Source organism: Acanthochromis polyacanthus, chromosome 19 (genome assembly GCF_021347895.1).
Source record: "Acanthochromis polyacanthus isolate Apoly-LR-REF ecotype Palm Island chromosome 19, KAUST_Apoly_ChrSc, whole genome shotgun sequence".
NCBI lineage: Eukaryota > Metazoa > Chordata > Actinopteri > Pomacentridae > Acanthochromis > Acanthochromis polyacanthus.
Genome location: NC_067131.1, coordinates 13,023,461 through 13,046,358, shown reverse-complemented (window position 1 = coordinate 13,046,358; position 22,898 = coordinate 13,023,461). Strand labels below are relative to the sequence as shown.

Sequence of the window (22,898 nt, the reverse complement as noted above, 5' to 3'; positions counted from 1 at the left end):
TTGGACTCGTCACACAGAGCTTTGTTGCACTGATTTAAATGGTCAGACTGATTTGTTGTTGCCTCATGTTTCTTGGCAAAAACTGCAAGATACTGCTGACTTCTGGCCAAAATCATCCTTCCAAAATGTCATTTTCATCCCCTCTTCCATGCAGGAGCTGCAGGAGCTCGGTGGTCTGAAGAAGATCAAAGTTGAGCTCCCCAACTGGCCGGTGAGCGACGACACGGTTCTGCATCTGGCAACGGCTGAAGGACTGGCGACTGGTGAGGTCAACAGGACACTGAACCCGTTGCTTCCTCCGGTTTCTGTCTGCATTTTGCTCATTTTGTTAAAGATGAGGAGCTGATTCGATTTATGTAACACACCCTCCTCCTCTTTAAGAGCTCAAGTGAAGGTTAAATCTAATTTCCAGCCTTGCTTTGATTTGCTGCTCTATTAAGACTCTGCACAAGTGCGAGGAACATGGCAGACATTCAACGTGACCTTTGCTGTGATCAGACAAACAACGAGCCTCGCTAACAGATCAGTTACATCTTTAAAGTCTGTTTTGAACAAGTTGTCATCTCCATCACAGGAAAGGGAGGAGAGGATCTCCTGCATGAGGTGGCAGCTCGGTACGTGGAGGGGATGAAGGACATGGAGGGGAGGAAACCGGGGCCTTCCAGCATCCTAGGTGAATCTTTATTTTAAAGAAAATATTACAAGTTTAACTGATATATATGTAATCATTTTAGATATTTTCAAAAAATTTTTGGAAGATTTTTACTCATTTTTTGAACATATTTACAAGAATTTCCTTGCCACATTTGAGAGATTTTTTTTAAATAAAACTTTTAAGGAATTATTGAAATTTTCTTCCTGAAGGTTTTGCAAATTTTCAAAAATTTGGGGAATTCTTTGCTGAACTTTTGGATTTTTTTTCAGACAAAGAAACAATATTTTTTGGTGCCCATAAATGAGGACGGCATGAGGTTTCAAATCACATCATGTCTGTTGGTAAAAATGGCTAAAGTGTCTCATTTTCTCTTTCAGGAGTTTCCCAGCTGAAGCCTGGACAGGAGGGAGGCTACAGAGTGAAATATAACCCCCATGGAGCCGGCTGTGGTGCAGCCATGAGGTCCATGTGCATCGGCCTGAGGTAGATCTACATAATAACTCTGTCTAATCTCTATGCATGCCAGTTTTTATGATTCTTTTGTGGATAAAAGTGTTACTTTCCTGAGCAGATGCGCGGCATCTTAATGATGAACTGAGTTGTGCTGAAGCCTCTTTTTTGAAAGAGTTTGGAGTTTTGTGAACTTACTGCAGTTTTAGGATGAGTTCAGAAAAGTAAGTTAGAAGTTAAACTGAACACTGTCTTCATATCATCACTTCATATTTCTAAATGTTTCCAGAGAGTCAAAGCAAGTTGCTGTCGTGACTCATTTACATTCTTCTCCTCAGGGTTTGGGCTTTGTTTGTGGCGTGCTGAATGTTCTCAGGAAGAGGAAATCTGTTTTATTTATGTTGCACATTTCAACAGAAGAACTCAGTGTGCTAAACATTGGACTCCCATCCTTCCAAAGACAGTCCGATCACAGTTATGGCACTTCTGAGATCATCCAGCAGCAGCCGGCACTGTTTGGTTTCTCAGACTAAATCAATCCTGGATCTCCTACAAGGTTTTTCAAGTCACCAAGAATTGACCTCATGTTACCAACACGACCTTTAAATTTAAACGTCTCCCGTGGAGTTTTTGTCCTCTAGTAGCGCTGTGTGAGGGGTTTGTCTATGAGAGCGTTCCTGTTTTGTTGATCTCGTGTATGAGAGGTCAAATAGGTGATAATTATTATTCCACTGATCTACAAGGTGTAGTCATGATAATAATGTTGTATCTACTCCTCCGAACCACAAACATAAAGTCCTGTAAGCACCTCTATGGAATCAGCACCACCATGACTAGAAGGAGAGAGAACTCAGAAATTCCTTCTGACACTGTTATGATGCAGTAGTTTGAAAAAAAGATAGAAAAAATTTATTTATTTCATTATTTGTTATACAAAAAAACTGCAATCAATATGTACATATTTTTTCTAAGTGTCCACTGTTGTTACCAATACTGGTCATAAGTTAACTTTACATACTTAAGATGTTTTCCTTATATTGTCCTACATTTCTAATTGATTTTCATACTTGTTCTATGGAATCACAGGAGTGCCATAAAAAAAGATAAATCTGTTTTGATATAAGTACATAAATACATAAGTTGAAAAAAACTGGCTTGTTTGATGCACTCGGCCACGAAGGTGATGGGTAAAATTGACTCCAATCCTTGCAGTTGATTTATGAACAAACTATTCTCAGGCAAGCACAGAGGCTCGTGACTGAGCCGTCACATATCCTTTACTCAGAATACGAGCTGCTGCCCTCAGGCAGACGATATGGAGTCCCCCACTGCAAACTACACCGTTTTAAGAATTAATTTGTTCCAACCTCTAATATCCAAGCCTCATTAGAATATTAGCAAAGTGTCCTCCTCAGGAAATGCTGATAAGGACGTAAATATTTTATCCACACCAGGTACCCGAAGCCTGACCAGCTGCAGTCGCTGGTGGCGGTTGCCGTGGAGACGAGCAGGATGACCCACCCTCACCCGACTGGTTTCCTGGGAGGCGTGGCGTCGGCCCTCTTCGCCTCGTACGCCGTCCAGCGCAGGCCGATCACGACTTGGGGTCTGGGCCTGATCAACGAGGCCTGTCCAATAGCAAAGAGCTTCGTCCAGAGTCAAGGCTACGCAGTGGAGGAGACGGAGAGGGACTGGAGCTACTTCTGTGACAAGTGGCAGTGGTAAGAGCTGCTGAAATCAAGGCTTTGTTGGGCTGTCGTGCTGCGCTATGATTCAGGCCTGCAGCATCAGCAGCTCCTATTAACCTATTTCAGTCCCAAAGTTAACAGATGATGACATGACATCGTAGTGAAATGTCATCGGGTTGTTGCAGTTCAGCAGCACAGACCTCGTTCTTATTCAAAACTGCAGCTTCCCACAAAATATTGATCGATTACTTAATCTCCCACCAAACTCACGAGCAAATTTGTATTCTACTGGCATCTTAGTGCACCTGGTGACTGTAGGATGTTGGTAGAAAAAGAAATGCTTTGTGCACTGCTGTCAGCATCATGTAATGTGTGCTGGTAAGAAGATGTATAAAGATACTATAACCCTAGTAGTAATTATTGTTGACAGAGAAAGAAGAGTTTGACATTTTAGAAAAAAAAAGGTTTACTGGCTTTCTGATTTAGATTTAGATGCTGGGGTTAAACCATTGTTAGGGCAGCACTGTACTTTCCACAAAGGTCCACATGACATAACTCTCCACACAGACCCCGATGCATGATCGATATCAAATCTTAGAGTATCGCACACAACTACAGCCCTGCACTAATACTGTCTGGAAGTTATTAGCTACCACACAAGTCTCTCTCATGGTAGCCCGTTGCTAGTCAAACCCCCACAACACTTATTGGCGCAAAAACACCAAAAACTAGCTCAACAATCCACAAACAACACAAATGATTTAACAGGCACAAAACAGTTTGGATATGAACATTAGCGTATAGCAAACAAGCACATCAGAAACCAACCAGCTAGCGTGTTAGCATGAAACTTTGAGATTTTGTTGCCTTTGGACAGAGCAAAGCTAGCGGTCTGTTTCAAGTGCTTATGCTAAGCTAAGCTAACTGGTGTTTCATATTGAGGACACACAAAGTGGATATTCCATTCCATGCATGTAGAAAGTTTTTCTTTCTGTTCTGGTAGAAATCCTCTCACCTCCGTCCACAGGTACCTGGATCTGCGGGGCCTCTCTAACGGGGTCGGCCCTGTGATCTGGCCCTCTTCCTACGGCCCTGCTGAGCGAGACGAAGCCTACAAGAGCTTCAGTCTGGCGGGTTGGGGGGGACGCAGCGGCCACGACGCTCCAATGATCGCGCTGGACGCCCTGCTGGGAGCAGGTCCAGACTGGGAGGAGCTGATGAGCAGAGGAGCTTTCCATGGAGGTCAGAGGTCACAAAAAATGTCTCTCTGGTACACCAAGCTGTTGGGAAAATGCTGCATTAACTGTAATCCCAGAAGACCTCATCTCTAATTTTAAATATTATAAGTAAACTTGTTGATCTTTAGCCTTATGATGTGTTCAGTGTCTCTTGGACTTGGGTAAAGTATGTTACTTTTACTTTTTAGTAAAAGTTAGTTCAGTTAACTAAAGAAACAGTAAAGTAAAAAAGTTCAAAAGGTGCATTTTCTATTGCTTTAGACTTTAAACTTACCATGTCGGAGATCATTTGGGTGCACTGACTTACATTTTCACTCATCAAGAGATCAGGAATTCTGAGTTCCCAGTTTCCACTGAATGGGGCATTATTCCTTGCCTGGGGACCAGACAGCCTTTATATTGTGTATTACAAATACACATAAAGCCAGTCTGGAACTGCTCCATTGAACCAAATCTAGCCCAGAGGCGGGACTACTGATCACAGCTTGAATTGGAGAGAGCCAATCAGCATAACACATGTGTGACGCAATCACTAAGCGACCTAACAATTGCCTTTCCGCCATGATGTTTTGTAGTTTTAACAGCTTCCTTCGCCGTACAGGGGTCCTGAGGAAAATCTAAGCTCTCCCTTCCAACAGTGGAGGGCAGCATTACTCATTCTATCGTACAGCCTGTCGGAATTAAAAATACATCCTTTTTAAAAAGAAAAGCTTTAAGAGCTGCTTCTTGTTGAGGTTTTAAGGACAAATTCAGCCCGTGCAAAACAGAGGAAAGCGCACGAGAGAAACCTCGCTCTGTTGCGGTCGCCAACTCGGCCCTGAAGATGACGCATCGTTAACTCCCGCCTCTGGTGCTCTGATTGGTTCGGTCTGATCTGCTCAGAGCTTGAAAACCTGTCAAAATGTGTCAATGGAGGAGGGCTAGACCGTATTCCCGTATATCCCTTATAACGGGAATACAGTCTAGCTAAGCTAGGCTACATTATTCCTGCTTTAGCAGTAGAGCTGTTGTCTTTGTCTTCTGATTTACACAGATGGTCGCAGCACTTCCATTCATGAAACTCTAAACCTCATAGCCACAAGTCACATTTGTTAACACTTTTTGTAAACATTGCTCCTTATCTAAACATTTAAATAGATGTTTTGCTACATTTGGTGAGATCTAAACTCTTAACTAGTCATCTGCCTTTATATTGAGAAGCAGCTGTGTAGATGTGGCAAGTGTAAAGGAAACTGAATTAATAAAGCAATTAGTCAATAAGAAGCATTTATGCTAAAGGATGAAGTTATTGCAAAAACAATGGATTATAGTTTAACATAATCTGCCTATTCGTAGTAGACTGAACTGTTAAATTGACTGTTTATGTCTTACAATTTGGGTACCTTTATCCATCATGCTATTTCCGTATCTGTACATGTGAAGCGATCCATAAAGTTTATCTTTTCTTATCTGCGATTACACTGTAAGATTCAAAAGGTTAAAAAAAAACTAAAATCTCAATATTCATGATTGAATTAAAGCATGACAGAAAACAATTTGTGAATAAAGCAATATGAAATACTACACCAGGAGACTAAATTTAAGAAAACAAGAAAATAAAGATAGGAACTTAATGTAAATTTGATAATAGAAGATTTTACTGCAGGTATAAACGGTCTTCAGTCATAATATTGAATGTCAAGTTTGGCATTGTAGCATCATGGGTCCATATTGTATTCTGTGTTGTTTCTTCTTACTATGAATTCATGGTTTAAAGTCATTCTGCACTGATGATGTTTTAATATGCAGATGACTGTTTACTGTGCTGACATAATTAGAATACCATAAAGTTTTGATCATCTGTTCATAGTTGATTCACCTAAAGTTGCTGTCCGATCATCACTTTCACATTACTCTCATTTAATCTATGGTTGATACAGTCACTGTTAACCCTCTGATGCACTGTGTGGGTCAGGAGATACTCATTTTCTACTGGATTTGGGTCACTTTTGACACATGTTGGACATAAAAGGGTTAAAATGGCTACAAAGATAAAACTCAGTCATGCTTTATCACATTTCTCATCCTGTTCTCTCTCTCTGATCCTGTCCAGGCGACAGCGACAGCACCGCCGTGATCGCCTGCTGCTGCTGGGGTCTCCTCTACGACACAAACGGGGTCCCTGAAGGCAACTACTCCAATCTGGAGTACCGGGACCGACTGGAGCGCAGCGGCGAGCAGCTCTATGCTCTGTCACACTGAGATGGCTGCCACAGCCTGCTGCACTGACAGCATTGTCCTAACATGTTGCAGCGGGGAGAAACTAGGCCACACACTCTGACACGTTGACGTAGAACTAGCTGGTCCGCTCAGTAGTACATCGATCTCGAGCGCTGTCACCGAGCCGTAAAGCGTGGTGTCACATTTGCCTGCAGGGGAGGCAAAGTGTCCTACTAACCCAAAGAGTCACAACAAGGACAGTGTGCCTCATGGTGCCGTTAGTGATGCTGGCGTATAAAGAGGGGTCCCTCTAGTGACCGTTTTAAATTAACATGCAGGGTTCCACTGAGCAGAACGAATCCACGCTAATGACAATGTGAAACAAATACAAGAAGTCCCCTGGGAGGTAATTACTTTGTTTTATCAGCCTGACATAATAGCAAATGCTAAGTGAGCTTCAGATTAAGTGTGCTCTTGTTATTGTCTAATGAAAAATAAATTTCTGCGCCTCATTATCTCTGTTAACAGTCACTTCATGCAGTGAAAAGAAAAGCTGCAACAGCCCAAGCACAATTAGCGATATAATAAATGAAGCAAAAACAAAGCTTTGTAGTTGAGTTGAAAACTTTATTTTTTGTCATTGTTTTTTTTAATTTTTTTTGTCTTGTCCATTTTTTATTAATTATATTTTCCTACAGGAGAGAAGGAAGGGTAACAAAGGGGCTGGTCTGAACTACTGGATCAAGTTAAAAAAAAAAACAAGAAAAAAGAAAAAAAAAAAAGCTAAAAATCCCCTCTTGTCTTCAATTCCCTCCTTTTCATGAGAATCCCGCAACAGTCTGTGTTTCCCATTTTGTGTCATGGTACTTTCAAAACCCCACAAGGCTAAAAACACATTCCGGGAAGATAAAGAGTCCGCTGCTGCTTTTTCCATCTGGTTTTCCCCTCACTGACTGGCCTGCCCAACAAGGTGCCGCATGTCTCTTTAAACAAAAAAAAAAGAAAAAAAAAAAGGGAAGTTGGAGAGAAGAGCCGGATAGCAGCAGGAGGTCGGACGCTGCTGCTGCTGCTGCACTCTGTCACCTTCATCATTAGCATTAAAGGGTCCTCCTCGTCTGAGGCCGACACCCAGGTGAAGAATAGTACAGCAGAAGAATAAGGTGCTGTCAGACTTTCTTCTCTCCTCCTGTCATAATGCTGGAATTTCTTTGTATGAGTGGCAGTGATTCTGGGCCACACATCCAGCAGGTGGGGTGGGGGGGCAACAGTTTGGACATTGGGAGGGCAAAGGGGGCTTTAGTTTCCAGGTGCATGGAAGGAAGCAGGGTGTGTTTGTACCTGCATCGCTGTGGGAGGCAAAACAAGAAAAACAGAAATTGTTAAACCGACATTTCAAGCCACAGTCACTATTTTTGGACCGGTTAAGAGGCGGGGGTTCTTACCTTGTGGGTGTCCTATGTAAAAGTGTTGGTGTGCTCCTTGCTGAGGTCCGTGCTGGGGGTGCTGGGGCACGGCGCCGGGACCCTGCTGAGGAGGCAACATCACTAACTGGGGCTGACCGTGGCTGCCAGAGTGGTGAGGACCTGACATGGCTCCCTGTACATGGGCCTGGGGAGGCAAAGACATGAACGACAAAACAACGGACATAGTTTAGATCAGTTATAACAACAGTTGAAACAACACTGGAGAGTCACACAGTCATCAAAGTCTGGTTTTTTCCTCCATAGAGGAATTGTTGGCGCCACTCACAGAGCTTTTAGCAAGCTCCGAGGGGAAACCATCAGTAGCAAAACAATGATTGAGGATGAAAATAGCAATTGATATTTATTTTACCCAGTTTTGATATTTGGGGTTTCAGTAACTCAACATAATAGACATTTCTGTGTTAACAAAACAGTCACAAATAACAGGAAAAAGCACAAATTATTGTCAACAGATCCAAAATCAGCTTGTTGCCAAGTGTAGTCACCCCTAAAAAGACCCATTCTGAGTCAAGAAAACCCCCAAAATACAAATTTTTATGGCGAGTATGAAAACTGTAACGACAGAGACATACCTGTGCTATTTGTCCCAGGGGGTAAGTGGGTGGGATGCCCTGATGGCTGTGGATGCTGTAGCCCTGAATGGGGTAAGAGCCCTGTGGAGACGTGTGGCCTGGTGGCATGTTGGGTGGGGTGGGTGCCGACAAGGGACCTGAGTGGTACAAGGACTGAGGCTGTGGGCCTGACTGGGCATTCTGAAAGGAAACATGGCGTTAAAAATTACAGGAGATCATAAATAAATCACAGCAGCTGATTCTGAAGGACAGGCCTACTCCAAAAGCGAGAACAAAGTAGACGTGTGTTTCTGCTCTTATCTGGACATTATGAAGTCACAATTTCTAAACACATCACTTAAAACATAAAGTAAAACAGTTCACTATGAATAACGCCAGAGGTAGAATACTTAGAGTTGCATAACGCTGGGATTTCTTGCAGTAAAACACCACACTTGTGTATCTATATTTCCATAGAAGTATACTTTAAACAAACACTACCGACATGTTTTGAAACAAAAACCTCCCATAGATGATACTGTCAATGACTAATCTGAAAACAAATTCATACATTCAGCACATTGATAACATCCAAGTAAAATTAGAGGTACGCAAGTAACTTCTAAAATGTCTGTTGACAAAATAAGTGGAAAATAGGTTTAAAAAGTGTGAAAGTGAAACTCGTGTTTACTTAGAGGTAAAATTAAACCTAAACTCAGTGATAAATTACACCTTATTGATTGGACTTTAAACTGTATTTTTACAGGGAGTGGAGGGATCACATAGGAAACACTACACAGGTGTTGCGGCCCCAGAGAATGATTTCTGTGAGGGTATCTCACCTGTCCAGGGCTAGGTGCAGCATGCTGTGGTGGGGGCTGGTTGCCTGTCGGGGTACTAGAGGGCTGTGGCTGATGAACTGCACCCGAGTGATGAGAGAACGACTGTGGAGCTGCACAGAAGACAGGAAATGATGTCAGGGCTGACTTTGTGTCAAAAAAAAAAATGAAAAGAGTGGTGTGGTTTTATCCTTAAATTTGAATATTTTGTCTTTCATATTCATCAGCACTCACCATAGATGCCCTGCTGAGGTCCTTGAGGTCCATCTCCCTGTGTGGGGAACTGGGGACCTCCTGGTGGTCCAAGGGCTTGTGGGTGGGGACCCCCACCTTGACCTATCATCCTGGCTCCACCCTGCAGCATGGAGTACATCGGCTGCAGAGGAGAAGAACGAATAAGACACAGTTACTATTTTTGCTTTAAATGTGGAAGCAAGCTATAACTTAGGAGGTAACGGATTATTATTGGATCTGATATTTAGCTTTTTTTCTGATTTTTTCCACCAGTTCCCAAGGAAACTAATTAAGTGAAAATGCGCTATTTTGACTCTGATGCAATCGTTTCTCTCCCTCTCTGTAGTCATTACCCTGTGGTCTAAAGCAATATCCCACTCACAGCACTGATTAGTTACACGTCACAAATAACAGCCTATGAAAAACATGAAGGAATAATGTTGAACTGTTTTATTTAACTGATGCAAAGACAGTGAAGTTTTGCAATGAAGTTATTCTCCATTTTGACAGCAGGACATATGTATGTTGGTTAATGGTTTCCTTCGTGACTAACAACTGGTGTCAGTCCCCAAAAGACCTCATCAGTCAAGCCCTCTTTATTAACCACTGCTGAATAATTAACTCTCCAAAACAAAAAATAATGATGGTTACCAAATGTTTTACGAACCATTATTTAAAGCCAACAACCGATATTTAAACACCAGATTGGATGTTTGACGTCCTACCTGTCCAGGGTAGGGTGTCATGGCCTGGATGACCTGCTGCTGGCCGTACTGCTGGGGGTTGTACTGAAGGTAGGACTGGGGGTAGGGGGACGCGACCAGGGGGGCTCCAGCTGCAGATGCTGCAGCTTGCAACATGGGGGGAGCTGAAGTGCCGTGGTCAGAGCGTGGAGCCACTACTGAGCCTAGAGAAAGGAGAGAATTATTACCACAACAGCAACAAAGAGGACAAAACATCCAAGGCATATTTTGGTGGCGCAGTGATCACTACAAAACAAGGCTCGCTTTGTGCGATACTTTGGTGCACAGGTGGGTGAAGTTCCCAAATAAGTAGAAAGATCATTAAGTGAGGCAGCACAAAGTAAAAATAATAATGATCTATCTGCAGCCTCTGATCGGAGAAGAGCAACACTTCAACACAACTTGTCAAACAACTTTTATCTTCATTAATCTTACGCAAACGAAGATTGCCTTTTCTGAAGTAGATTAAACAGACAGAAAGCTGGAACTCTGTAGCCTGACACGTCTACAATACACAGCGCCTCACCAGACAGGAACACTGACAAAATCCTAAAGTCAGTGTTCCTGCAGTCTCAGCACCTTCTGTGAAGCTGACGTAAAGGCTTTACCGTGAGCTGACCGAAAATTCATTTTGAACCAATTTGAAAAAGTTTCAAATGGAAAACAACAAATTGAAAAGCACAGACAGGTGGCGTATTCCTGTTAAAAGGGTGATTTATTTATTTTTTGCCTGCTACAAGGAAATAGCCAGATTCATTGGGTTTCTCTCTGTAATACTTTAAGGTCTAGAGCTGACTGGAGCTGAAGTGTCCTGAGATAAAATAAGTCATGAATTGGTATGAAACTGAAAATTGAACAGCAGATGCGGAACATTGGAGAGAAAAATACTGCATTTACCTTTGGTCCTGGGGTATTTTCCCTGGCTGACTGCAGACATGGTGTACTGGTACATTTGTTGAGGCTGAAAGACAGAAAAGATCAACGGGTTAAAGACAAGAAAAATTATTGCTGCATTATAAGACAGAAAAAATTAAAAAACAGATTGAAAAAAAAAAAGATGTAGAATTTCTATCATGTTTATAGCACATTGTAAAATAAAAATCTGATCGCAGCTTAGCAAATGTTGATATTTACAATTTTATTAAAGTAAAAGGAGTCTTTGCATTTCAAGGACGTCTGAGGTGTCACCTCAGTCTCACCTTTGTTGGGTATCTTGTATTTTTTGAGTGAGGACTAAATTAGTTAGCGTAGTCAGATTATTTAACAACATAAACTGTTAGTTGTTGTCCATAACTTCAATAAAACAGACGTTGTCTCATCAGGGATAGAATTTATTGTCAGTATTAGTAAAAATTATCATTATTAAATCATAGACAAGCTGTCAGCACATTGTTCGTCAAAGGATTTGTGTACGCACCTGCACAGAGTGGATCTGTGAGACGTAGGAGAGGTAGGGAGTGTTGTAGAGCGGCCCCTGTGCACCTGGGTGCTGCAGGACCACTGGGCTTGGAGGAGTCGGCCGAGGTGGGGTGGGTGCAGTGTTGGGCTTCGCCTGTATGGTAACACACCCAGAGGGACATAAATCCACATGTCACAGCCTGACAAAGCAGTTTCCACACATCTGTATTTTAAATGTATACTATAATCACACATTGTAATTTCCTATGTATACCAAATTATAATATTTAAAATAATATCAAAAATTTCGAGGTTTTTAACTATAAAATATGCAACAAAAATTATCTGGACCAGACAAAAGTATTCTTAGGAGAGAAACTGAACTTCAATGCAATTTCTGATGCATCACTGAAGCGCTCTCTATAAACTACTCAAACTTTAACCAGTATCATTTCTTTGATGACATTTGAAGGATGTAACAGGAACAAACAGGCTTACCATATTCATTTGAGGTTTGATCGGGTTAAACTCTTTAGCGTTGGGGTTTAAGGTTGATTTTTTCACTTGGCTGGAAGATACAAAACAAGTGTTAGGAAATAAGATCATATTTGCAATAAGTAAGCAAATTCAAACATTTCACAGTGAAGAGTCTCTAATTCTTTTTGGAAACTCACTCTGCCACGCCCTCCGTCGTCTCAGACCTGGCATCCTCACTTCCTGGGGTCCTGGCTGGCTGAGGGGCGGCCGGGGACTGCCTGTCTGAGAGGGGTGCTGTGGTGGCGGTGGCTGCGGTGCTGCCGGGTGCAGCTGCTGTGTCCTTGGAGGGGTCCTCAGTGGGAGCTGGTAAAGCCTGAGGCTGGGATGGACTGGGAGCTGGAGGCTGAGATTTCGGTTCTGAAGCGGGATGAGCGTCTGATGGAGAGGGCTTGGCAGAACCGGGCTGGGTAACCTCAGGGACGGCAGGAGGGTTTGCTGCTGCCGGAGAACTGGGAGAGCTGGGGATGCTACTCGGCTGGAGCTGGAAGACAGACAAGCAGATGAAAATAGTGCCAACTGATGAGAGATAACCAGTACTACATTAGTTCTATGACGAAAAACTACTTTAATGATCGCTTAATCGGTCTGTCTCACCTGATTATTTTCTTGATTATTTGGGTGTATAAATGTTTAAAAATTGCAAAAACACATCTTGCAAAACACTTGCCTCAGCTGTTAAACCTCTGTGAGGTGTGGTCAGGGCTATTATTATTCCAACAACCAATACCAAGACTCGTCTGACTCCTCAACGATGGTCATTGTGAGTGTGATGGTCGTTGTGAGACCCCCACCGATACAACGGCCATCGTTGAGTAGTCAGACGAGTCTTGGTTGTTGGAATAATAGCCCTGACCACACCTCACAGAGGTCTAACACTAGCAAAACCAGTTTTTTGGCTATAAAGCAAACCCAGAAAGTGGTCAGAAGACCCCGATAAAAAAGTGAAGACTCTGGATAGCTACAATTAGCATCTGAATATTTGCAAATGTGGCTGCAGGGCTACCTTGGCTTTGTCAAACAAAAGACCACTCAAACAGGGAATCAAGCGGACGACCATTTTACATATTCCTGTGGAGTCACTGCCTGGCACAGCTAAAAGCTCTGTGAGGTGAGGGTATTGGAAAATGCTGCTGATGATATTTTAATGTGAAATCTCCAGAAATACATTTCAGTTTGGATGCACTCAGGCAGAAACTTTTGGAAACAATAATGTGCATATCCGTGTTCACTTTCTGATAGATTGTTTCTGTTTTAAAATAAAAACATATTAATGTGGATGTAGTCTCATACATGAGATGTTTTCTGGGGTAAGTTTGACATCAGTGATGTCGAAGTACACAGCCCCTTGATTCGTCACAGATTTCTCAATTTCACACTTCATTGAATGACAGTCTATCTCTTACCCTGAATTCCTTGCCAAATTTCCGCAGCTCCTCAATCTGCGACCTTTGCTGAACTGAGGGAGCTGGCGGAAGTGAGAGAGAACAACAGTTAATTAAAATGTGAAATTCTGGAAATTGCAAACTATGTGCACACCGTCAGAAATGGAAAGGTGACAGAATGAGGCACAAGACGATGTGAGTTTTTAATTTTTGTGTCCAGCTGAGATGTCCAGCAGTTTTGAGGATTTAACTGGCACCAATTTAAAGTACACACACCTTTACTGCTCTTGCTTTCCTCTGTGCTGCTTGGACTTTCCGCAGAGCGTTCTTTTGCAGCAGCACCAAGAATCTCATTCACTGTAAAGATGACAGAAATGGCGAAGTAAGTAGTTGTAGCACCTCATTAGATCCTTCCTTGAATAACAGTCGCTTACTGCTGTAGAGTGAGACTGTCTCACTAAAGCTCATGTCATTATAGGCTACAAATGGTTTTGACTCTTAATTATTTTTAACAGAAAAAACAGGAAGAAGGGGGGACAGTACCATCTACAGGGAAGAGAGGGGCAGGGCCAGATGTCTTCTGCGCAGGCAGGGAGACAGACGATGTGTCCAAATAAAGCGAGTCTTGGGAAGAACCTGATTTAGGAGAGCGAGTAGCTGCAAGAATATGAGAGAACAGAAACTCATGTTACATTTTAGGCACAATTTATCAACAATATGGGTGAAAATTAAAAAAAAAACAACAACAGCTGACTGAATGTGACTGAGACTGACCTGTGGACTGAGTGTGAGAGTTTGGAGTGCGTCCTGTCCTGCTCGATTGTGGAGGTCTTTGGGCTTTAGGAGATGTTCTAGTTGAAACTGAAAGACAATAAAAATCTGTCTTAGCAACATATACAGATGTTACAGCTGCTAAAGCCATTTTGGACACAGCACTTACCTCCATTAACAGGTCTGCCAGCATCAGAGAGCGAGTGTGGGAGTGAGTGGGAAAGAGGAACTGCGTGTCCGTGTGGAGCAGGGGGGCTGGCTGGGGATGTGGCAGCTGAATGAGAGGCTGGGGTGGGTGCTGGTCCTCCAGGAGAGGCAGGTGTGTACGAGCTGGTAGGACCAGAGCCTGGGCCTGGACTGGGGCTTCCCTGTGGGTGGTGAGGAGTGTAGGCTCCACCTCTACCTGACAGAGGGCTGCTTCGCTCTGACGGGGAGACACCAGGCTGAGGTCCAGCAGCAGATGGCAGCGGGGGTCTGGGGGAAGAGGACGATGGAGGGGTGGAGCGGTAACCTCCACTTAGACGATTGTGTGGTGGAGGCCCACCAGGACCCCTCTCAGCCCGCTCTCGCTCCCGGTTCATGTCTCTCTGGCGTTGAGGTAATGGAATGTACTTGCCCTCTCTGACAGAAGAAGAGCACATCAAACACATGGTGTTGATATAAGAAACTATCAAAACCAGCTGCTGCACAGAAACCTGATGAAAACTAGTTGAGGTTCAAAATTCTTTATTTTTTAACTTGGAAACAACAGTTGAAAAAAGAATCTCATTTCAAATGCATTTAGCAGCCGTTTTGGAGCTTTTAGTCATATTACTTCCTATGATATGCCGATACCGCAGTCAAGGCAGGACTGATACGTTTAAGATAACATGAACAAAGTGCTCAGAAGGCCAAAATGCTGAGGAAGGTCGTGCTATTTAAAACCATTGTGTTTTCAGCTGCATTATCACAGACTTTCACTTGAGTGTGATATCTATGGAGATGATCTAATTAACTCAAGCAAGTTTCATCTGTCTGAATCAATGGCTTCTGTGTCCATGGGTCCACAAGTCTTTATTTCGCTGGCAGGGCACTATGGAGCGCTTCTTAAAAAGCGGTCTACTATGCTGCATGTGGGTTTGTTTCCATGACAACAATATCTTGACAGCATGCTGCCACTCTAATCGCTGCTGCACATCTATATGATTGGTTGTCTGAAAAGAAGAGGCAGTAACAACAGCAGCACCTTTGTGAAAAGTTCAGAAATTTTTAACATGAAACACTCAGAGTGGCTGCACAAAAAAAATTTGCCATGCTCTAAAGAAAAGGGTGACAGTTCCAGTAATTTGTCTCTGCTGCATCCAATCACATACAAACTCTTCTCTGAGAACATTTATTTATGTGGGCAGGTATCCTTAGCTAGAAAACATTACTAGCTACCTGCCTGACACATCTTTCACAAACAATTGCTCTTACCTGTTGCTGGCTCCAGGACTGTCCCGGCCCCTCTCACGCTCTCTGTCCCGGGGACTCTCACGGCCTTTCTCACGATCGTTGCTATCACGCACCACAGCACTGTACTTGTCCTCCTCACTTTTGCCCTCCTCATTTTCCAGGTTGACACGATGGCGATACTGGGGGCTTGACTCGATCTCACTGGCCAGGCGGGCAGCGCGTGCCTCCCTCTGTCGATAGACCTCAGAGTTGCCCTTCTCTAATGGTACACTGGATGTCGAGAAAGAAAGTAGAACAAAGACAAAATGTAAAAAGGGAACAAAAAACTTAAAAACATTTGAAGAGTCAAAAGATCAATGGAAACAACTTCATAAATGAGCTGTGTGTCATACAGTCACAATTATTGAAATCTGTTTGCAGTCATTTTTGCTCTCCCTCTTTCATTCAGATCTCAATAAATCAGAATGACAGTACAGTATCTGGGGTTAAAACCTATAAATACCAATAAACAATGACATAATTGGACATTAGAGTCTATTATGATTGCAATTCTGTGAACAGACTCTCTCTTTTGACCTGTACTGATACCAGGGATGCTCATAATAGAATCTATACAATGAAAAATATCTTGATGCAATATGCAAGACATACATTCAAAGGTTTGTGGTATGAATTAGTTCATTTGAACAAAGTCTCACTGCTCACATTACATCAAACATCTTAAAACTGCCTGTTTTGACTGACACACACAAAAAACTCATCTTCCATGTTTTTTCCATTCTTCCTACCAAAAAAAAATATAAGAAGTTTTTAAAGTGAGCAAACACATATTGTGTAAATGGCTCAAAAATCACAAAAAGGCATGTGTTTTGTTCTACAGTTTCTTATAAATCCTAGATAAAAGTAACAAACCCATATGGAAACTTACGTATACATGGAGAGGCTGGAATCATACGTCGATGTGACTCCGTATTTCACTTCATTGTAACGGAACATCTCATTGGCATCCCAGCCATTGGACTGAGGAGACACACAGGGAGGTTAATGAGGTCATACAGTAATCAGCACAATAATGCAATATTAACAGGCAGTAGTTAAACAACAGGCTGTATGTATAGAGCATGGATAATTAAGGGTTCATCTCTAATGTCATGCCATTCAATGGATTCTGGTCATTGAGGAGAGAAAAAGCAACTCACTGCATCATTGTCCAAATCGTAACTCTCTCCATTGCTGTCTCCTCCCTCCCATCGCTGCAAAACCTTCTCTTTGTGTTCTCCATTGATGCGGGTGGAGCTGATAGCTGTGTCTGTAAAGGTGTCTGAAATCACACAGAAGCAGTCGGGACATGATTAAATGATCTAAAATTGGTTTCTTTGCCAAGACTTGTCTGCAGCCTACAGTTTGGTTTATAAATTACGGAACATTAGGTTCACCACCATTTACTTTCTTTTAACTCCACTGCAGAAAATGGGAGCCTTGGCTGCAAATGAATTACCATTCCCCCTACCCTGATATCCCACCACACCCCACCCCCAATCAAACAAAAGAATCCTGAAAAACTGGCTTTGCTGTTGTCACTGACACTTGGGCTGTGTTATTGTTTAATTCCAATTGCATACAATTGGGAGTCACTACACAATGCAAACCAAACTTTGACCATCTCAGTTTGCCGTGTGAAATAAGCTGCATCCGTCTGTGTGCTGTCGGTAGCTCAGGCAAATCCTGCAAAGTACGTGACGTAAACATGCAGAGAACTGTTGGTAGGATGGGTCAGAAAAGGACGGAAGTACGGACATGCCAGTGCTATTTGAGAGGCACAAGCCTTTAAGTGGTAGCCAGGCCAACCATTTCACTTAAAGATTTTCCGTCAAGGCCGGTGACAAACGCAAGCTGGAGGACTCATAACTTTTTTCCTACTCTTTTCTAACTCACAGACACATCTCTCCAACAGAGACACAGCCTCAAAAATCTGAATGAGAAGCACAGCCACGACCACAAGTCAGAAAATTAGCTACTTTCACTGTTGCTTGTAGTCAAATTATGCATTTCATGGTCTCTGCCATCACATGCTGTTTCTATATCACTTGCAAATATTGGTTATCATTACGAAGAATTGGTAGTGGATTTTGTCCTGAAAAAAAACACATTGTTTTATCCCCACTGAGCTTGTTTTCATACCTCTGGTGGCATAGTTGAGGTCAACGTCTTTGCAGGTCATTGTAACCAAATCTGAGGGGCTGAAGACCATAGTGTCGGTGATGTCCTCTCTCCGTGGTGGGGTTGATGTTGAGCTCTCCTCTTCACTACGCTTGTGTACAGCATCCACAGCCAACTCACACTGAGAATGAGACATTGGGAAGGTGGCAGATATACAGTATAGGGACGAGACGAGGCCATCGTTTCTCTTGGCAATAGGTCATCGTCAGACTAATGGATTATCAACTGTGATTCAATCATTTGGGTGGGGAAGGTGTGTCCCTTTGTGATTAAAATCAGCTACTTACCCGAGAACTGAGAGTCTTGAATATGCCTTCGAAGACGCTGCCATTCTTCACTCTTATGTCACAGGTAGACCCCTGCAAAGGAAGAAGTATTTTATAAACTTAATTTTACGAGAAAAGGAACAAATTGCTATTTAGGTCAATGATATGTCTAGAACTGGAAATATTTTTGTCAACTACACATATTTTGTACACTCTATGTAGTTCAGATCAGGAATAGCTGTGACACATAATATACAGTCTTCCTATTTCAATGAAACTTTTCCAGTTTCATTGAAAAAGGAACTGACCAGCTGTTTTCTGCAGCTTTCTATAACTTTTAACTGCCTAGCAGATACAGAGCAGATGATGAAAGAAAACATGGTTTTATAGCAGACAAGTTATATCTACCCCTAAAATTATGATAAAAGTCAAATAATGAGATGGAAGGCACTTTTTGAGTATAATTATCATACTCATGAACATTGACAACAAGCCCAATAACTCACCACAACAGCTGTGAGGAAATGAAGCATTCTGGCATTGTTGTATACACCCTCAAACACCTACCCAAGTGAAAACACACAAGAATCAATCAACTGTTTATCAAAGACATGATATAAAATTGGTGACATAGGGATATTTTAAAAAGAATGCGGTTTGATGCCAAGAGGCTTCACTGTGAAACACAGTTGACCAGTAACCCTAAGGTAAGGAAATAGTAGCTTTACTACAAAAACTCGTGAATGCCTCTTTTATACAGGAGACCCACTTAAGCAGCACTTTTCCGAACACAAGTTTAGCACAGTCATGCGATCTGTTGTCACAGGTTTTTTCCTGGTCGTCACCATTCTCAAGGATCTGAATCAACTTTAGTTAAACCCACTCAATATTTTCTGTTTCTATGCAATGTGTTTTACATCAGTGAGGTTTATAAAGTTACAGTCCCATACTTTAACTACAATCTCCTGAAGAGAACTAAATGTTTTTCCGTACTTATGTTTGTAAATGTAATGTTATTATGGTTGCAATTAAATATGAAATAAAAATGTAAGGACTTAGGACACATTTTTCAATACCACCCCTTAGATTTTTAACAATGTGCACAGTTTGTTTTGTGTTTGTTTGCTGAGCTTTTCTAGTACAGGATACTCACAGGAGACGACTGGAATGACGGCTTTGCAGAAGTTCGATTCCTGTGGGAAACAGGACAGTTTGGCTGTTTAGAAGGAGTATAACTTGTTTTCAAAGGCTGTCAAGTCAGTATCACATACCATAGAAACAACATATTTGATAAGCTGAAAAGCTTTGTAAAGTGGTCTGACTAGTTCCTATTTCATAAAACATCCATACTGCACTAAAATCCCATAGTGAGTTCTCTTTACAGCTACTTGAAGTGGTTGGCTTCCACCTGCCGTCTTTGTAGCCTAAATCTTGAAGGTTATGCTATGATTAGTCAGTAAACATCTCAAAAACATATTTCAGTGTCAAAGATCGCTAGAAATGGATCACATATAGTAAATAAAAACAGACAATGAAATGAATAATTTGGACACTACAATACACTCCACATAAAGTATGATCACGTGGGATTGTAGCACTGCTAGTTACATACACGGTTACAAAACAAAGGCGAAGCTCACAAGACGTTAAGTAAACACACATCCATCTGTTAATATCAGACCTTACATGACCCCAAGCAGGCCACAAAATGTCTGCATAGTTAACGATAACATCAATATTTCAGGGTTTTATTAGCGACAAATGCGCATTGTTGTAAATTTTTTTAATCATTTTTCGATTATTAGCGGCCCTTCTCGTGCATTGACAGGCCAGATAAACTTCGCATCGCATCTATGGCGACTTGCCACTCAGTGCTTTCACCAAGTTGATCCCACCTCACTGATTCGACTAAAGTTCCATTTGAGCATTCTGATTGGTCCATAAACTCTGTCAATCTAATATTAACTAATCCCATTGGCCTGGAGAGAAGCTCTATTTCCGAGTCACGCCCCCTAGGGACACAGCGCTTTAACCGGTAGGCCTCTTGAGTCACAGGACAATCCCCGGACTGTCCTGAAACAGAAACCCCCGTCTGCTTACCTCCCAGCCGGTGTCCTGTTGCCACTGTTGATGCCGCTGACTGGGGAAGACATACCGGCGGGGCCCGATGTCCCGTTAGACGCCTTTCTCCCACCTGAGCCGGGTTGCTGCTGTTGTTTCAGCATTGCGAAGCACAAGGCTTAGACAGTACCAAGTGTAAGCTAACTTATAAACACTGATACCTCCCGATTTGAAGCTGCTTTGAAAGCGAACTATCTTTAGCGGTATCACCTGTCCTAAGGAGCGCAGAGCCGGTGTAACCTCAATAAGACCGGCTATTGTTGCTAATCTTGCTAAGTGAACACCAGTCGCTTGTGGCCTAAAATGCAAAGGCAAAACACCTCGGTAATGAAATTAAATGTAACATATAACTTAAAAAATCCCACAGACTACCTACTTGGTAACCACAGTGGTTATGTCAAAGCAAGTGACTAATTAAATGACTCCAGTTTCCGTGTAATATTTAGCAATAGCTGGCTAAGTTAGCATTAGCTTTGATCCTCAGGCTCACTTCGGGCGCTTTCCCTCCGGGATTTACTTTCTTCTTTGCTTCGCGTCGCCTGAACTCCGGCACCGCTGACCCTTCCGTTAAAAATTAACGACTCGGCGTTACTGTCAGTCGCCCCGGGAAGCGTATTTTTTCCAGGTTCCTCGGTGAAAACCTGCTGCGGTCGGTCAACACCACCTCTCGGTAGCCTCACTTGACTCAATCCGCGCGCGGCTAACTGGAAACCGGCTGGAAGGGGGAGGGGGGCGGAGGAGTGCGCGTGCGCTTTTGACCTACTAGTGAGCGCGCGTACGTGGGGATAAACGTGCAAACCAATCAATGGGTGATCGATACCGATAGATTCTCGGGGCACAATCTGTAACGCACGGCTTTCTGCTTGTACACGTGGCAGTCACCTCACAAACCACCAGTATTGTTTGTTTACACCTGGATTTGTGCTAAACCCTTCTTCTTGTACTTTTCCGCATCCACGTTGCTGTTACTTGATTTCTATATTTCAATCCATTCATCGATGGATCAATAACTTGTGAAGAAAACCAAAGCATGAGGCAAGCCGAGCTGAGCCAGCAAAACAACTTTGTCAGTGCGCATGTACAGCAGTTATTACGGCTCTGAGCTGCAGGCAGCATGGCAGCCTCCGTAGAGAGCGTTTGTGTAACACAGAAGGAGTTTAGTCAGTCATTTTTCTGCAGATCTTGATCCTGTTAAGTCTTTTTGACAATCAGCTGCTTGGAAACCATACAGAAATCCTCATTCTGTCATCCACTGAAAAAAACTGTAAGTACCTTTCCTACTAGAACTGATCAGTTGTGGTGGATCTATACGGATGTACAAATACACTCGTGTTGGGTCAAACTGTGAAATTAAGTGTCTTTGTGATCTTTATATATCAAGAGCATGATACAAAGCTCATTTATTGATTTGTACCTGACATTCTTACAGAGCTATGACCGTTATAAGTTGATATAATTGTCGATGGTTGTTGATTTAAATACTGATACATTTTCATAAGTTAAAAAATGAGTAGCACTAAAGCTGATTTTAATTTTTACGTTATAATGTGATTATATATATTTTTTACATTAAAGGGGCTCTTTGGCGAATTGAAACTGAGGAGACAGGCTTAAAACAGTCAAAAGTCTCACACGGGCATTAATGCAATTAAAGACATCTCCAGTGCCTCTCTCAAACCCCACACATTCAGTTTGCAAGCAGGTTTCATGTTAAACAATGTATGATAACTTTACAAAAAGGGTTTACAAAGTACCCTGACAGACAGTGCAAAAGCAGATTACTCAGATGTCAATAGAACATAAAGTTAAAACAAGAAGACGGTTAATGCAAAAGTGGAAAATGTTAGTATTGGTCAAGTCACTGCTATTTATACAGCCGACTTAAAGCAATAACTGTTACAAGCTTTCCAGAAGAGAAATAAGATTGGCAAATTCACCTAACAAGTGTAATATTGCAGTTCAGACCCTCCAACAACTAAATTAATTACTATTAGGGTTAATACCATACAGCGATATATATAAATTTACGTGACAAGCTTAAAAGTTTGAGTTGAGAACGTATTGTAACAACTTTTTTGACTATTTTACAATATTCATTAAGTTTACCTCTCTGGAAATTTATACATGAAAAACCAACAAATTCAAAGATTCTCTATGAGCAGCATTTTGGTGACAGCAGAGAGGAAGAACCCTCTTTTAAAGGAAAAGATCTTCAGCAGAATCAGGCTCAGGGAGGGCGGTTATCTGCAGAGAGAAAAATATGACAGAGAGAAACTGACAACAACAAGAGATCATAAACACTGGAGAGGTTGATGTGATCAGTACCCACAGACTCACTGAAATATGTGCAGCTCTAGAGCCAAAAATACGTACTTGCAGAGAGGTACAGGAAGAGATGACAAATCACAAACTACACCAGAGAGAAGACACGCAGTTTATAGCGCAAAATAGTGCGTACAAATGCATGGAGGAAATGACAAGAATCACTGAAACCCCAAGTATAAACATGTGTGAAAACAGCCATATGAACAGGATAGCCAAGGTAAAGCATAATGGTTGAAATAAAGAAGAGATAAGATCTAACATCACATAAAATCGAGTCTATAAAATGGGTTTTAAGAAGTGATTCAATAGAAGACACTGATTTTATGAACAATACATCCTCAGACAGGTTGCCCTAAGCTGAGC

The 22,898-nt window shown here is 42.2% G+C and overlaps 2 protein-coding genes across 7 annotated transcripts in view; one reads left to right on the top strand and one right to left on the bottom strand.

Annotated features, from left to right (window-relative positions):
- The window catches only part of LOC110968257 (ADP-ribosylhydrolase ARH1-like), a 32,684-nt gene extending 25,939 nt beyond the window's left edge, over positions 1-6,745 (top strand). For all 5 annotated transcript variants that reach the window (XM_051939486.1, XM_051939485.1, XM_051939484.1 and 2 more), the window contains 6 exons: positions 155-263; positions 575-673; positions 1,033-1,138; positions 2,560-2,826; positions 3,821-4,035; positions 6,124-6,745. In XM_051939486.1, the coding sequence (XP_051795446.1) occupies positions 155-263; positions 575-673; positions 1,033-1,138; positions 2,560-2,826; positions 3,821-4,035; positions 6,124-6,272 (945 nt within the window). In that variant the 3' untranslated portion in view covers positions 6,273-6,745. The remainder of the gene's footprint in view (positions 1-154; positions 264-574; positions 674-1,032; positions 1,139-2,559; positions 2,827-3,820; positions 4,036-6,123) is intronic.
- A 91-nt stretch (positions 6,746-6,836) lies between these two features.
- Positions 6,837-20,934, bottom strand: LOC110970348 (ataxin-2-like protein). Of its 2 annotated transcripts, XM_022220605.2 has the most exons (24): positions 20,701-20,934; positions 20,190-20,299; positions 19,243-19,282; positions 18,596-18,652; positions 18,111-18,182; positions 17,785-17,944; positions 16,803-16,924; positions 16,532-16,623; positions 15,625-15,873; positions 14,339-14,790; positions 14,173-14,259; positions 13,942-14,055; positions 13,675-13,755; positions 13,420-13,481; positions 12,154-12,497; positions 11,978-12,047; positions 11,499-11,633; positions 10,979-11,042; positions 10,064-10,245; positions 9,339-9,480; positions 9,108-9,217; positions 8,287-8,466; positions 7,673-7,838; positions 6,837-7,576 (listed from the first exon to the last, which is right to left on the bottom strand). In XM_022220605.2, the coding sequence occupies exons 2-24, from the start codon at positions 20,240-20,242 to the stop codon at positions 7,527-7,529; spliced, it is 3,084 nt and encodes a 1,027-aa protein (XP_022076297.2). In that variant the 5' UTR covers positions 20,243-20,299; positions 20,701-20,934; the 3' UTR covers positions 6,837-7,526. The 2 variants fall into 2 exon arrangements, with proteins under 2 accessions (XP_022076297.2, XP_022076296.2); XM_022220604.2 differs by having other exon boundaries at positions 20,190-20,934.
- Between the last annotated feature and the right edge of the window lie 1,964 nt (positions 20,935-22,898).